General features: G+C 44.4%; 1 protein-coding gene across 3 annotated transcripts in view; it reads right to left on the minus strand.

The window, feature by feature from the left end:
* The window catches only part of slc4a10b (solute carrier family 4 member 10b), a 41,949-nt gene that overhangs the window by 4,564 nt on the left and 22,385 nt on the right, over positions 1-15,000 (minus strand). The window contains exons 8-23 of one of the 3 annotated variants that reach the window (XM_081713581.1): positions 13,880-14,110; positions 11,858-11,940; positions 10,066-10,223; positions 9,408-9,495; positions 8,765-8,911; positions 8,394-8,488; positions 5,533-5,707; positions 4,808-4,941; positions 4,103-4,348; positions 3,469-3,574; positions 2,430-2,591; positions 1,929-2,042; positions 1,554-1,715; positions 755-1,006; positions 228-296; positions 1-128 (exon numbers count right to left, since the gene is read on the minus strand). The exon at positions 1-128 is cut by the window's left edge and continues 46 nt beyond it. In XM_081713581.1, the coding sequence (XP_081569707.1) occupies positions 1-128; positions 228-296; positions 755-1,006; positions 1,554-1,715; positions 1,929-2,042; positions 2,430-2,591; positions 3,469-3,574; positions 4,103-4,348; positions 4,808-4,941; positions 5,533-5,707; positions 8,394-8,488; positions 8,765-8,911; positions 9,408-9,495; positions 10,066-10,223; positions 11,858-11,940; positions 13,880-14,110 (2,350 nt within the window). The remainder of the gene's footprint in view (positions 129-227; positions 297-754; positions 1,007-1,553; positions 1,716-1,928; positions 2,043-2,429; positions 2,592-3,468; positions 3,575-4,102; positions 4,349-4,807; positions 4,942-5,532; positions 5,708-8,393; positions 8,489-8,764; positions 8,912-9,407; positions 9,496-10,065; positions 10,224-11,857; positions 11,941-13,879; positions 14,111-15,000) is intronic. The other 2 variants (XM_081713582.1, XM_035522760.2) reach the window with 2 other exon arrangements.

Below are 15,000 nucleotides of genomic sequence, written 5' to 3' on the forward strand. Positions count from 1 at the left end.
AGGAGCACCAGGCAGCTGAGCTGGACGATGGTGAACAGGTGCACCTTCCGCAGAGGAACATGCCTCAGGTAGATGAAGTCAGGCTGGTGTTTGGCAGGCATCCCGAACAGCTTCAGCCTGTCGAAGAACTGCGCACAGAGAGTGCTTCAGAGAGCGCCCTCCACACGCTGGCGGGGGTCGAGCAGCTTTCGCGTCCCCGTGTGCCCACGTCCCCGACCACAGCATACCTGAATTCCTCGCAGAGAAGATGCTCCCATGTAGAGGAACACGCCGTACAGCACAGGCATGGGGATGAACTGGCGGGGCAGGGAGAACAGCAAATGAATAAGCAGGCGAGAAGAGTGTGTCTGTGAAATTCTCCCTGCTGTAATTTAAAAACGCCAGCTACACGGGGCCGCGTTTCACCTCCTGCCTAATGAAGCAACAATGCAATAATGACTATAAATGTTGGTGGCTTTAAAGAGACTACTCGTTTAGAGGAAAGTGTGCAACTTTTGTTTCGTGCTGCTGTTTGTTACATTTTTTTTAAGGGCAGATTTTAACCCTTGTCCTTCACGGTGGGGTTGATTTGAGCGCCTTCTGGATTGTGTTTTGAAAAAAGCATTAAGATGTCACGCACATTTAACGCCTGTTAACGGCGCTGTCCGTCGCTCTAGCATGATCCAGGATTAACGCATCACTCAGAGGTACGCTTATTGCGTCGCCCAGCGACCCCTTCCACCGCGAGGCCTAAAGAAAGGGCCGAGCCGGTCACCTTGAGGATGGAGGTCATGAAGACAGAGCAGCCCATCAGGACGAAGATCATGAGGCCGGTGAATCGCTGCTCCCTGATGCCCAGGAACTTGGGCTGCTCGCCCGGGGCTGAGCTCTCCGACTCCAGCTTCAGGCTGTTCACGTGCGAGATGGAAAGCACGGTGGCGGCCACGAACCAGGGCAAGCCCATGAGGGAGCACACGCCCAGCATGACGCCCACCATGAACAGGTCCAGGTGGTAGCCGCAGCCTTTCTGTAGCCGCACAAACACACGCACACCAGCCTCGGTCATCTCAGGGCGGCCGGGCGCACCACTGACCGGGGGCGTGGTGCGACCAGAGAGGACAACGCGTGAGCTTAAACCCTGTATAATCGATAGCACTGCTGTTGTGAGAAAACAGACAACCTCCCATGTGACAGTGTTTTGGTCTAGATCATCACAGAGCTTCAAGGTGATCTTTAGTATGCCAGTAGGAGACAGGGAGGAGTGGCAGTTTTCAGTTTAAGTAAAACAAAACCAAAACTGTTAAAAATTCACTCTCGGGGTTTTCTGGCGACAATTATGATGTTTCAATTCCAAAAATCACAAGAGGCTAAACTGCTCACTTCTTAAGGCTATTGCCTAGTCATCACTGGTTTTGTAGTCCAAAATAAACCCTAATGGCAATTCCTGCAATTCCCCTACCTCGACATTCCGCGCTAGATTGTAGGCTTGAGACTATAGTATAGTACTGTATAGTACAGTACAGTGTGGTATAGGATACTATAGTGCTACAAAAAGAGACTCCCTGACTATGTACCTTGAGTTTGTGCTCCTTCCTGTTAATGATGACTGCAGTGATCTGCTGGTCCATGAAGATGAGAATGGTGCACAGGAGAGCCGGGATCACCGTGATGACGCAGGTCCACCATGGGTTCGGACCCAGGGGGTTGATGAACCAGCCTCGGTCATCTCGCGTCGGCTACGCATACATTAACGCGTCCATGTCCATACAGACACACACAATAAGAATGTGAACTTTTAATGAGAGGAAAATGCAATAAATGTAGCAACAACAACATTAAAAAAAAAGCCCACAGCCAGCATTACATGGTAAACAGCAAAGAAACTCACAGGTTCCTGTTTTTAAAGGTGCATTTGTACCGAGGACCCCAGGAAGCTGAGAACAGCTCACCTTAAACTTGTTAGGCACCTGCAGTTTGGGTGAAGGGACCCCTATTGCATAGTCCAACAGAACCATGGTAAGGATGGTGAAGAACACAGCAAAATCACTGATGATCGCCCTAACCTGGGGACAGCGTGGGGACACACAACATTTACACCCCCACAAAACTAGAATTCTACATGTGATGAGATGAGAGAGATTTACAGACCCTCCATGGAGACTTTATTTGAGGTCTCCTTCATTTACTTAGTAATCCACAAGAGGGCATCAAAACACAACAGAAAATAAAATTCTCTTGCATGTTCTGTTTTTTCCCCTCCCTCACTTACTCGCACACTCTCTCTCTCTCTCTCTCTCTCTCTCACACACACACACACACACACACACACACACACACACACACTGGCGGTGGTGGTGGTGTGCGGGGGTGCTTCTTGTGGTGGTGGCTTCCCAGAAAATGGTTTTAGGTTATTGTAGTGCTGAGAACAGGGTGTGTGGTTATTGTAGTACCTTGGTGGGGAAGTAGCGACTGGTCTTGAACTCTTTAAGGAAGGCAGACATGGCCACAGTGGAGAAAAACAGAACAACAGACCAGAAGAGCACGTCGGGGATGTACGGCCCATGTGGGCCACACGCCGACCCCACAAACACGCCTCTCTTTTCAATGCAGTCCTAAGAGACGTGCCACAGCACACACAGAAAGCACAAGCCAAGAGAGTATGTATGTGTGTACAATATTAAAGTCTCATATAGACATACATATAATCAGACTTATTGAAGAACGATGTTATTTGGAACCTGAGAAAAATAGGAAGCAATGCCATTTCACACACTTCTCAGAATGCATATTTTCAGTTATGAGTGTGTGTGAGTGTGTGTGTATATATATATATATATATATATATATATATATATATATATAAAAACATATTTCTAATACCCAGAATACTCTGGGTACTCTGAACACAGTATTCAGGTTATTTCCATTCCATGAATTTGGTGTTCCTTTCATTTGCTCAACATCTGTCTGTCTAATTCTCTCTCTCTCTCTCTCTCTCTCTCCCCTTCCTCCCTCCATCCCTCTCCCACTCCAACACATGGACAGATGCAGAATGGTGTCTATGACATTAAACCATACGCTTAAGCAGGATGAATACATACAGTGTGCTTTTAGTGGTTTGGCATGGCAAATCCAGCATAATCCAGGCCACATGCCCTTAATCTGTCTCCATCTGAGAGAGCAATGCCATTCACATATTTTTTTCCATAATCCTAATTGACTGTCTGGTCCTATCACAAAATAAAAGATATTTTATAATTGTGATCATAGGCACTAGTATATTTTTACCTTATCACCCAATCTGAAGACATCTCATGCTTTGCCTATTTCATAGAAATGATCTGATTATTCTCATCCATCAATTATCTATGATCCTGTTACAGGATATAAGGTACTCTTAACTTTGAGTTCTTTGGCCAGCAGATCACTGGTGATAAAGTGTGATAAAGTGGTTAGTCTGAGGTTTGGATTGCATGAGCTCATACTGACCTCTACCTCCAGGGCCTCCCAGTAGATCTCTGATGCTGTGATGTTGTTCTGCTCCCAGTACAGGAGAGTGGCATTGCTGGGAGTGACTGGCTCCACACATGCACAACTATAGATGCACAGACACACAAGCATTAAAAGGGAAGTAGGATGTTTGTGAGTTTTTCCAGGTTCTTCATGTTGATGGGGAATGTCACTAGCTGGGATGTGTTTGTGGTGTATGTGTGTGTGTACATGTTGTACGTGTGTGTGTGTGTGTGTGCTGAGAGGTTAAACCTCACGTGTAGGTGGTGAACTTGTCCTGGTTATTATTGATGCCGAGGGGGTATGTCTCCAGTGGGGAGATCTGTGTGTGTGTGTGTGTGTGTGTGGGTGTGTGCATGCACCCTCACGCGTAGGTGAGTTTGTCCAGGTTGTTGTTCATGTTGATGGGGTAGGTCTCCAGTGGGGAGATATGTGTGTGTGTGTGTGTGTGTTTGTGCGTGTGTGTGTGTGTGTGTGTGTGTGCACCCTCACGCATAGGAGGTGAGTTTGTCCAGGTTGTTGTTCATGTTGGTGGGGTAGGTCTCCAGTGGGGAGATGTGTGTGTGTGTGTGTGTGTGTGTGTGTGTGTGTGTGTGTGTGTGCGCGGCCTCACGCGTAGGAGGTGAGTTTGTCCAGGTTGTTGTTCGTGTTGATGGGGTAGGTCTCACCGAGGTGGATGAGCTTCTCCAGGGCCTCGTAGATGAAAATGATGCAGATGAGTGAGGCAAAGGCCTCCTCTGTAAAGCGGGTGATGTAGCAAACAAGAGCGCTGGCATCCGTGGCCACGAGCAGAATGCAGAGGAACGCAGTCCACAAACCAATGCATGCCCTCAGGGACAGGTAAGACAGCCCGTATTCCCTGAAAACCAATCAGAAAAACACTGCCTTGTAAACGTAAGAGTAATGCATGATGCACTATGTTCTCACTCTCAGCCGTGTAACAGCCGCACTACAAACAAATGCAAATAACATTAAACCAGTCTGTGACCATACCTCTTCAGAATTAAAATGGCCTACTCCATAACTGTGAGACTTTATCTGTGTGCATTACTGTACAGTAATGAAGCTCTAGAATATCTGTGAACAGCTTCCTATGTCCTCTTCCGAGGCATTTCAGACAGGACTCGGTCTGTCCCAAATGGACACATGGATATTCGGAAGCCATTTTACTTGCGTAAGGTATTGGGGAGGCCCAACCTCTGCAAACACCCTGCAAACGGCCTGTCTAAGCAGTACGATTCTGATAGCAGTGAGGGAAAGTGTAGCACAGCAGCACTGAATTCTCTGCAAACTAGTATTGTGATGAGCGCAGTCTTACTTGCAGAACTTAAATAAAATCTTCTCGAACACCAACACAGGCCCAGTGCTACCGAGGATGGTGAGCGGTTGGCCGGCAAACAGGGAGTAGGCAATGCCAGTCATGGACGCACCGAACAGCGACTCGATGGCACTCTGTAGAAGAAGATCAAATATGAGGCAAAGGGGCATCTACACACGCATGCTTCACGGACACATCGATACGCCGTGCGTGTGCAAACACGGGGGTTTATTTAAAATGGAACTGTGTCTGTCTGTGTGTGTGTGTGTGTGTGTGTGTGTGTCTGTCTGTGTGTGTGTGTGTGTGTGTGTGTGTGTCTGTCTGTTTGTGTGTGTGTGTGTGTGTGTGTGTCTGTCTGTGTGTGTGTGTGTGTGTCTGTCTGTTTGTGTGTGTGTGTGTGTCTGTCTGTGTGTGTGTGTGTGTGTGTGTCTGTCTGTTTGTGTGTGTGTGTGTGTGTGTGTGTGTCTGTCTGTGTGTGTGTGTGTGTGTGTGTGTCTGTTTGTGTGTGTGTGTGTGTGTGTGTGTGTGTGTGTGTGTGTCTGTCTGTTTGTGTGTGTGTGTGTTTGTGTGTGTGTGTGTGTGTGTGTCTGTCTGTTTGTCTGTCTGTGTGTGTGTGTGTGTGTGAGTGTGTGTGTGTGTGTGAGTGTGTGTGTGTCTGTGTGTGTGTGTGTGTGTGTGTGTGTGTGTGTGTGTGTGTGAGCTCAAGCGGGCTCAAGTTTACGTACCACGCGGCCCTCTGTTGCCTCTCCCAGCAGGCCTCCGAAGGTGATGACAGGAGACATGCAGGCACAGTAGAGGAAGAGGAAGGAGGCCACACACTGCAGGCTGACGGCGTCCGTGTAGTCTGACACGTAGTGCGGCAGCTTGCGCTTTACATCCAGGACGAAGCCGCCAAAGAACCTAGAGTTCACAGTACACCCATCACTCACGCTGGGTTGGGGCGTGGGTTGCCTACGATGCTTTCAACCTGATAAATATCGGTTTCAGAGAACAATGACTTGGAGGGAAGGACCACATGGTGTAAACCATCTAGGACTTGAAGACCGTAAACATACAAAACCCTCCCATACTTGAGGACTGGAGGTAATAGGACAAAGGGCTGCTCTGTTGTTTCTTGTTTCATTAGTTCAACCGCAAATGAGCAAAGAATGAAGAGAAACAAAAATACCATAATGCAAGCCATCATGAGGCTAAATGCCAGAATAGATGTGAGATGTGAGACCGTGAAAACATGAGGTGAGTACAAAAGTGTGATAATACTTCAGAAAGAAGGGCACTGAAGTGTAGCAATAACAAAAAAAAAACATCTCCCTGACCACAGTGGTGGATGTTTCAGTCGTGAAATAAAAATCTCTTTTTAATTGCTGAACCAATCCAGAATGCAGACATAATTGTGTCATAGAATACCCGAAGAACGCATCACCTCAGAGAAATCAAATAACAAAAACACAAAACACAGGTTACATTGTGCTAAATGTACTGGCAGTGTTAGTCTTAAGAACTGCCTGGAGTCAAAACTAACAGCTATATAAAAAGGTACAAAGCCTCTTGGGTAATGGCACGGGAACGGATACAAATACGGGAATGTGCGTGTGCAGCTGTCTGTGGAACTGGCACAGTAGGCTTCAGTGCTAATCTAACTGTGGGCATGTAAGCATCTTAACTGATCAGATCTTCCACTCAGAACCAAACTGGCACAAAGCCTCCAGAAGAACGTGGAACTGAAAACGACTGCATTACACGCCTGCCAGGACATCCAACAGGGATGACAGCCAATGTCTGCCGATGACTATGGCACACAGACTTTAGGCAGTCACAGCTATCAACTGTAAAGGATTAGCAACCAAGTACTAGAGATAACATTTTTATTTAGGATTATGTAAGATTTTCCAGTTGCTCATAGAAGTGGAAGGGGCTATGTATAAAAAGGCCATAATCCCAGAAAATTCCTCCCAGCATAGATGTAAAAGAAATTCTATTTAATGCTCTCATTCTGCACTTTAATGCATTTTATTGTTTCATTTAAAATACAATGCTGAAGCAAAGTCAAGACTTAACTGTATTGTCAAGTTATTAAATCTTAAAATTAGATCAAAATAAAAAATGTTATTCAAGTCATACTTGCTATATTGAACATACTTGCTTCTATGGATACACAAAATAGACTCAATATTACTTGCAATCACATAGCTACATATTGCAATTGCAATATGCCCCAGAATATATTAAAAACAGTAGTGATCCATTAATATGACACGGCACATAAACACCCACAGAACACTCATGTGGAAAGTCTGAGACTGACTGATATATAAAAACACCCACAGAACATTCACGTTGAAAGTCTGAGACAGGTATATCAAAACACCCAAAGCACACACACGTTGAATGTCTGAGACTGGTATATAAAAACACCCATAGCACACACACGTTGAATGTCTGAGACTGGTATATAAAAACACCCATAGCACACACACGTTGAATGTCTGAGACTAGTATATAAAAACACCCACAGCACACTCACGTTGAATGTCTGAGACTAGTATATAAAAACACCCACAGCACACTCACGTTGAATGTCTGAGACTGGTATATAAAAACACCCATAGCACACACACGCTGAATGTCTGAGACTGGTATATAAAAACACCCACAGCACACACACGTTGAATGCCTGAGACTGGTGTATAAAAACACCCATAGCACACACACGCTGAATGTCTGAGACTGGTGTATAAAAACACCCACAGCACACACACGTTGAATGCCTGAGACTGGTGTATAAAAACACCCATAGCACACACACGCTGAATGTCTGAGACTGGTGTATAAAAACACCCACAGCACACACACGTTGAATGCCTGACAGTGGTATATAAAAACACCCACACAACACTCAGGTTGAATTCCTGAGACTGGTGTATAAAAACACCCATAGCACACACACGCTGAATGTCTGAGACTGATGTATAAAAACACCCATAGCACACACACACGTTGAATGTCTGAGACTGGTATATAAAAACACCCACACAACACTCAGGTTGAATTCCTGAGACTGGTGTATAAAAACACCCACAGCACACTCACGCTGAATGTCTGAGAATTACACAGATGGAGACTTTATCCCCTGCCTGTAGTGGATTAGTATCATAATATCGGGATTTAATCATGTTTAAATTATTTTATGTGGGGCGTCATTTAAAATTACGTTGCTAAAGTCCGAGAGAAAAGAGGGTTTCTAGAACAGAAGGGGGCTGTTGTTATGAGAGGAGAGAAAGTTGCAGTAAGTTGTGAAAACTGTCACTCATGGGGGGAGTCTCTGTGACCAAATGTCAGTTGTGGCGTCTGTCCAGTTCATTTCGAAGTTGTGAAACTGGATTTCAGTGCCGTGGCATTTGGTTATGTACAGTAAACAGCATATAAGCCACAAAGTTTCTACTGTATTTTCTTCTTCATATAGTTTGGGCTTGAACTTTAACGCCTGCTCACCCTCACTGAAATGTACACTCCAGATCCACACACAGACACAGACACACACACACACACACTCACACACACACACACAGACACAGTCCAAACCGACCTCCCGGTGCGCTGCAGCTCAGGGCCTCCATGCCCCCCATGGTCCACAGTCTCTGGCAGCTCGCCGTTGGGGACAGCAGGGATTTTTCTCTTCTCCTGTTTATCACACACACACACACACACACACACACACACACACACACACAGAGAGCACTCATGTCAGCTCTGTCTCTTCCAGCTCGGAATATCGCTCCATTGTGCATGGTTCAAGAAACTGCAGAGACACAAAGCACTAGTCATAGGCAATGGCACTTTCCCCAGAGAGAAGGAAAAGTGCTTTCATATATTTTACCAAATACCGACACACACACAAAAAACTTCAAACGCATCATTATATTGACAGATACTGCTTGAGCAGTGCCATCTGCTCACCTGAGAGGGGACGTTTTTTGGCGGCTCAATTCTGATAGATGGGTCCCATTCTCCTGGGGGCAGAACAGTTACTTGGTCGAGGAACTCATCAATTCCTGCCACCAGGTCGTTGCGGTCCTTGGCTTTGTATGCGACATCATGAAAAACCTGCGAATGACATCTGCAATTTCCTTCTTTGCTCAATTCTATTCAGTTTCACAAATAAAGCCTGGTAACGCAAATCAAATCTGCTGGTAAAAGTGCATATTAGCATAGCTCTCAACAGTGGTGTCATTACTGTGTCGCCTTAGCAACAGGGTAACTAAGTGCAAGGCTAAAAAGTGGTATTCTAGCTAATTAGCAGGTGTTTGCATGTCATTATGAGTATTCCAAAAATCACCCTGACGTCTTGTGAAAGCAGCGAGACAATATACAGAGCTGTGCACGGCTTCAGGCTTCCCGATTCTCGACAAAACCGTTCCAGTCTCAAAGAAACATCTTCTATCACAGCTGATTCAATGCTCCTAAAATGCCTTTAAAACTCTTCCAAGTCATGTATACAACTGATCCATACGCCATAAAACACATATTTTATAGGGGTGTGAAAAACAAGTAAGTGTTTTGGTTTTTAAAAAAATCATCATTATAATAATGTGTGCATCACCTCATCAGTCATCAGAGTTGCGATGGACCTGCCAATCTCATGGTACTGTGGCCCTTTACCCAGAGGTCCCAGCAGAATGAAGAGGAACCTAGCAGCCAAAAAAATAAACAATCAGTCTTGTCTCACTTTTCGCGCAAATCTGGAATGAGACTCCCGTGAAGCTCAGAGCTTCTGCTTATTTTCATCCACAAAAGTCACATAGCCAACAGCATAGCGCCAGACAACGCACATGCTTTAGTCGTTGTTTGTCATTTACATTAGAGGTGTGAGAGATTCTCAAACTGTGTAGTGGGAGAGGAGAGTGCTTAAGGCTCGGAGGATAAAAGCGCATCTCCAACGGCCTGTAGTGAAAGGAAACTGAAACCGTACCCGTGTGTCAAACACGTGATCAACACTGCTGAGGAAGGTTCGTCTTAGCACTTTGATGACTCCTTGTATCTGTTCATGACTATAATGTAGATGTAGTGTCTATAAAGGAGTCCAATCTGCCCAGTAAGGTCCCAAAAATCTACACTAAGCTGATTTATTAACCTCAGACAGGTTTCAGAGTTGGTGCTAGAAGAAGCTAAATCGCCCTGGGAGTGAGAGCCACAGTTTATCTTAGAGATTGAAGGTTTCGTTCAGAGGACAAAGATTAGGGAGACGTGCGCCTGCTGACCTGGTGGTTATGGGAACCTCCGCCAGGCCACTGAGAAGGACAGCAGGAGAGAGACGTACAAATGCCACCACAGGTTTCTCCAAGAACTCCAGTTCTCCGACCAGGATATTGGAAGCCTCGGCCCCAGCAGGGATCTTCTTCATGAAGTGGAGGTCTATCTGCAACACACACACACACACACACACACACACACACACACACGTTAGTAAAAAAGCCATCAGTGGTTTCTGCTGTTTCAGTTTCCACTGTCCTTCAACATTACATGTTGATCAGGTTTCTGCTGCTCTGGGGGTATACCAACAGTTCACAGCTTCATTCCTGTTTCCTGACACATTATGGTACAGTCCATAATTTCTAAAGAAACTTCAAAATTAGCCTTAGGTCAAAGATTTAAACTGAATAGCTCTCATCCATTTTAACCTCCATTCCATCTTATGGTGCAATGATTTTTTATACACTACTGTCTGTCCAAGATTATACTAGTGTGACAATACTAGTGTGACTAGTGTGACCTTAACCACAAATGTATCATATTTGTACCAAAACAGAAGTAGATTTATCAGAAATAAGTCTGATAATAGAAAATTCATAGACTAATACTGTCAGAAGTGGTTCATTTCGTGTGAAACTACGATATATACTTATAGCCAGTAAATAACAGTGGCCTCGGTTTTCTTTTTCTCTTTTTCTGGTTGCATAGCGCGTCATTTCTTGGTAAAGCTCTTTTAGTTCTGCTCCAGTTTGTTTAAGTTTTATTACATTAGCCTTACTCCAAATCTTCAATTCTTTGTGAAACCTCTGTATCTTTGTAAAACAAAGTTTTGGGGAAAAGCCTGCTCACACATGGTCTATTATTCGAGAAGTCAAAAGAGTATACTCGCTAATCCTCTTCTATATGAAGAAACAGCACAGAGATTATGCATCCTCACATAATCTGCAATATAGCACATTACGTTAGATAAAACACTTATCTCTTTGAAGCGGTATCATTTGCACCATCATTTCCTCTCATTCTCCTCTTTTATCCAGTTCCAGTCACTAGTTTTAAACCTCATGTGACTTACTTTTCCAGTTTCCACATTGTAAAACTTTATTTAAAGCTCAGATACAAAACAAAAATCTTAAAATGTCAAAGAATCAGCACAGGCGTGGAAAAAGGTGGGCAGGTTTTTTTGTGTCTTTTGGTCACACTAAGGTGAAACTTAAAGCACTTGAGGAGTTAATAGGCTTAAGTAGTGGCGAGATCATGAAAAATGAACAAGGGACAGGTATGTTAGACTAGACTGCTGATTCTGAACCGTAGAAGGTTCAGATTGTGGATGTGTGTTTGTGGTTATGTCCCTTTAGCTGGGTGCCAACTGAACCATGGGAACTATGAGATCCTCTAGTGCAGAGGTCATAAAGAAATATTGAATGAAAGTTACATAATGTACCTTTACTTGCAATGGCATCGCAAACAGAAAATATCAAATATTAGGTTTTTCTGTGAAGATGATTGGGACTTTCAACCTTGGTCCTGTTTTTTTCACCAGAGAAGCAACTCTGAAGCTGCTGAGAGCAATACAGAGAAGGCTTTCCATTCTCTCGAATACGGAATGCCATCCAGATCTGGTACCTTTCAATTGCAAGTATATCTTATCCAACAATGACTGTGGCCCAGAAATAATGCACGACATGCAATATGTTAGGGTGTGCTGTCATCACAGCACTGAAAGAAAACAGTTTACTTTTCTGTATATTCTGTATAATGTTTGTGATTTGGTCGCTTTTGGTGGGATTACAGAGCTCGTACCTTACTGAAGTCCACTGAGCTGTTCTCCCTGCTGACCTCAGGCTTCAGCTCCGGAGCACTGACCTGGGCAGGAATTGTCTGGCCTGCACACACAACGGCAACACGCACCACAAGTCACGCTTTCACTCTTCGGTTTCCGCGGGAACATCTAAGGCTGAAGCAATCAAACGGCGCAGTGCCAATGCAGCTCCACCAGAGCAGAGTGCTTCTCAGCATCTCAAGGCTACAGTTAAGCAGTCTAGTAATGAATAGAGCTTTGTTAACGCACGCGGCTGCTTGTGGATAGAGGGCGGGACAGAGAGAGCCACAAACACAAAGAGAAAGAAAAAAAGAGAGAGAGACAGACAGAGAGAGATGGAGAGACAGAAGGAGAGAGAGGGACATGTAGTGAACCAGTGCTCTGCATGACATGTAGTAAACAGTTGCATTTGCTGATTTAGTGGAGGTAGAGACCGCCCCGGTAACACAGGGGCAGGGGAGTATGAGTAATGTGGTCAGTACAATTTTGTAGAGTCAGATTTCACCTACACGCCCACTCCACACCTCACCCCCACCATGACAACAGAAAGATACAAACATGAAATTAGCCAGAGTGAGGACGGTGTAAGAATCAAGAATTAGTCATTTGTGGACTGACACTAATTTCAGTGTTTGAGTTATTTATAAGCAGATGCATTTCCTATACACTAACTGAAGCAAGAAAACCCAGGAATAACGAGAGGAGTTCTCTTATTCCATCCGGAATGACGGCATCTGCATTGAGCTCGGGAAGCAGCTACAGCTAGTGCTCGTTACCCATGAGCAGCACCAAACCTCGTTAGTGTGTAGTGAGAGTGGCTGCGAGTGTGTCCTACATGGAATGAGCAGATTTCTGTTCATCATGGCCTCAGGGTTGCTGTTTCTGTGCGAGTCTGGGCGAATACTCTGCATGAATTAGCGTGCTAATGACGCTCAGAGTGTTTCCACAGTCAAGCACACGACACAAAAAACGAAAGGGGAGACAAATCGGCTAAGAGGGGGTTTGGTGCTCCTCGTGTGTTCCTGCATCTGAGGAACAAGAAACTTCCTAAACATAACCTGATAAAGGTGGCCAAAAGGAGATGAATGATGAGAACATAACCCTCGCTTCTGCTAACACTCTACGGTCTCTTTTATATGGAGAGAATAAGACTGTAAATAAATTTCAGCAACATCCTTTACATGCATTTCAAGTCAGTCATCACTTCTTTAAAGTCAGATTAGGTATGTTGCCTTCTTACTGCTGTTCAGAGGCTACCTGGAGAGGAAACAAATCATGGAAACACCACATGTAATGAAAAAGCAATATGGCTCTTATTTAATGTTGATAGTGATACGCAGAAGCACCAAATCAGAAGTAGAAAATCTCCAAAACAGAACCATCCTTTTAAAAATTGTGTATTTTAAGATTACAGTGTCTCAGCTTTATCTGACACTAGTTCAGTAAGATGAATAACCTCCTGACGTATTTCTCTAATGATTAGAATTCGTAAGTATTACATGATCAATACACAATCAAATTTTCCCCTAATGTTTCCCTCCTCCGTTCTCTTGCTCTTTGTGTGCCGCTGTTCTGTAGTGGCAGAAATTGACATGGTCTGATGACTCATTGTTTTTCTCTTCTTTTTTTTCCAACAAGAGGGTAGTCAGTGTACAGGACATGTTCCCAACTGTTCAACACAGTAGTGGGCCTATTCTTCTTGAAACCCAGTCAGAATTCCCACTTGATCACACTACAACGTACAACAGCATTCCAAGAGGAACCGGAACTGCTGACGTGTCCCTATGTGCACTGGTGTTTCCATTACATCTGTCTCTTCTGTGGTTACCAATCCCCTGGAATATTTAATTATACCTTTAACTTGCACATATATTATGAAGTTTATTTCTGCCTTGTTTATATTTATATTTTGCTTTTGTCTATAATGTCCAAGTAAATTAGCAACCACCTTCACGAGTTATGTTTTAGGATGAGGTAGAGGGCAGAAGACAAGTCCGAGTTGCCTGGGTCTGGGTCACCCACTTCCTGCAGAGAGTGGGAGGGTTGGGGGATGTGTGTGTGGACTGGCTGGGTGGAGGTGGTGGATGAGTCAGGGAGTGGAGAGGAGGCAGAGGCCCCTGTCAGGCAGCACCGGGGCCAGCACAGGGAACAGGATGTTGCCAGCCTACACCTCCCAGCAGAGGTCAGTGAAGCCCAAAGAGAAGACGTTAGGGCTGAACAGAAAGATGAGCTGCCTACACACACCACACACACACACACACACACACACACACACAAACAAACATTGAGAGGAGACAAGAGAGGAGGAGACAATGAAACATGGAAAGAGAGCATTAAACAGGGACCGTGTTATGAAAGTGATGAGTGTGCAGAGGGTGGTGTAACAGAGAGCTCACACCTACAAACAAGCAACAGTAACACTCATCTTCCAAGAGCAAGACGGTCCTCGACTCAGATTAGCGAATGTATGCTGTTGATGGTAATTCTTGCAAAAATCACATAAACACAAGTGAAAGGACTAAAAATATAATGAAATGTGAACACCTACACTCACAAATTCAAGTGCATGACTCACTGAGTTACCCCAACCCCAAGGTTAGGAGGGCAGTTAAACGTCAGGCACCACAAAATGAACTTAAGGCAAATCTTAAAACACTGACCCTGATAAACACATTTTTATCAGTTGGAATGATACTGAGACTGCTTTAGATTGACTGGTGCCCACATTTCAAGTATTTCTTTGATACATCTGGATGCATCTAAATGACTTTAACCTTGTTGTAACGATTACAAAATTCTGCTAAAATCCATCCTAACGCAGCATAATCATAAGCATATGTTCAAATGAAAGTATTAACATCTGATATTCTGTATGTAGGAGGCCCTAGTAATCTTTACTGCCTGGCTGCCGTGACCTCTCATATCACAAGCTGCACAAACACTAACTTACACAGTAAATGCCATATTGTATACAGCGCACACTGTATGAAAAATATGCTCTTGTGTTGACTAACTACAACTCTAGTACTTTTTGTAGGGTATTGTTTATTGCACTTCTCCTATGTCGACTAACACTAGCACTTATTGATTATTGCACTGATTGTTGTTAGCTTACATATTTTGC

The sequence above is a fragment of the Electrophorus electricus genome, chromosome 4, assembly GCF_041902795.1.
Source record: "Electrophorus electricus isolate QZ-2024a chromosome 4, ASM4190279v1, whole genome shotgun sequence".
Lineage (NCBI taxonomy): Eukaryota > Metazoa > Chordata > Actinopteri > Gymnotiformes > Gymnotidae > Electrophorus > Electrophorus electricus.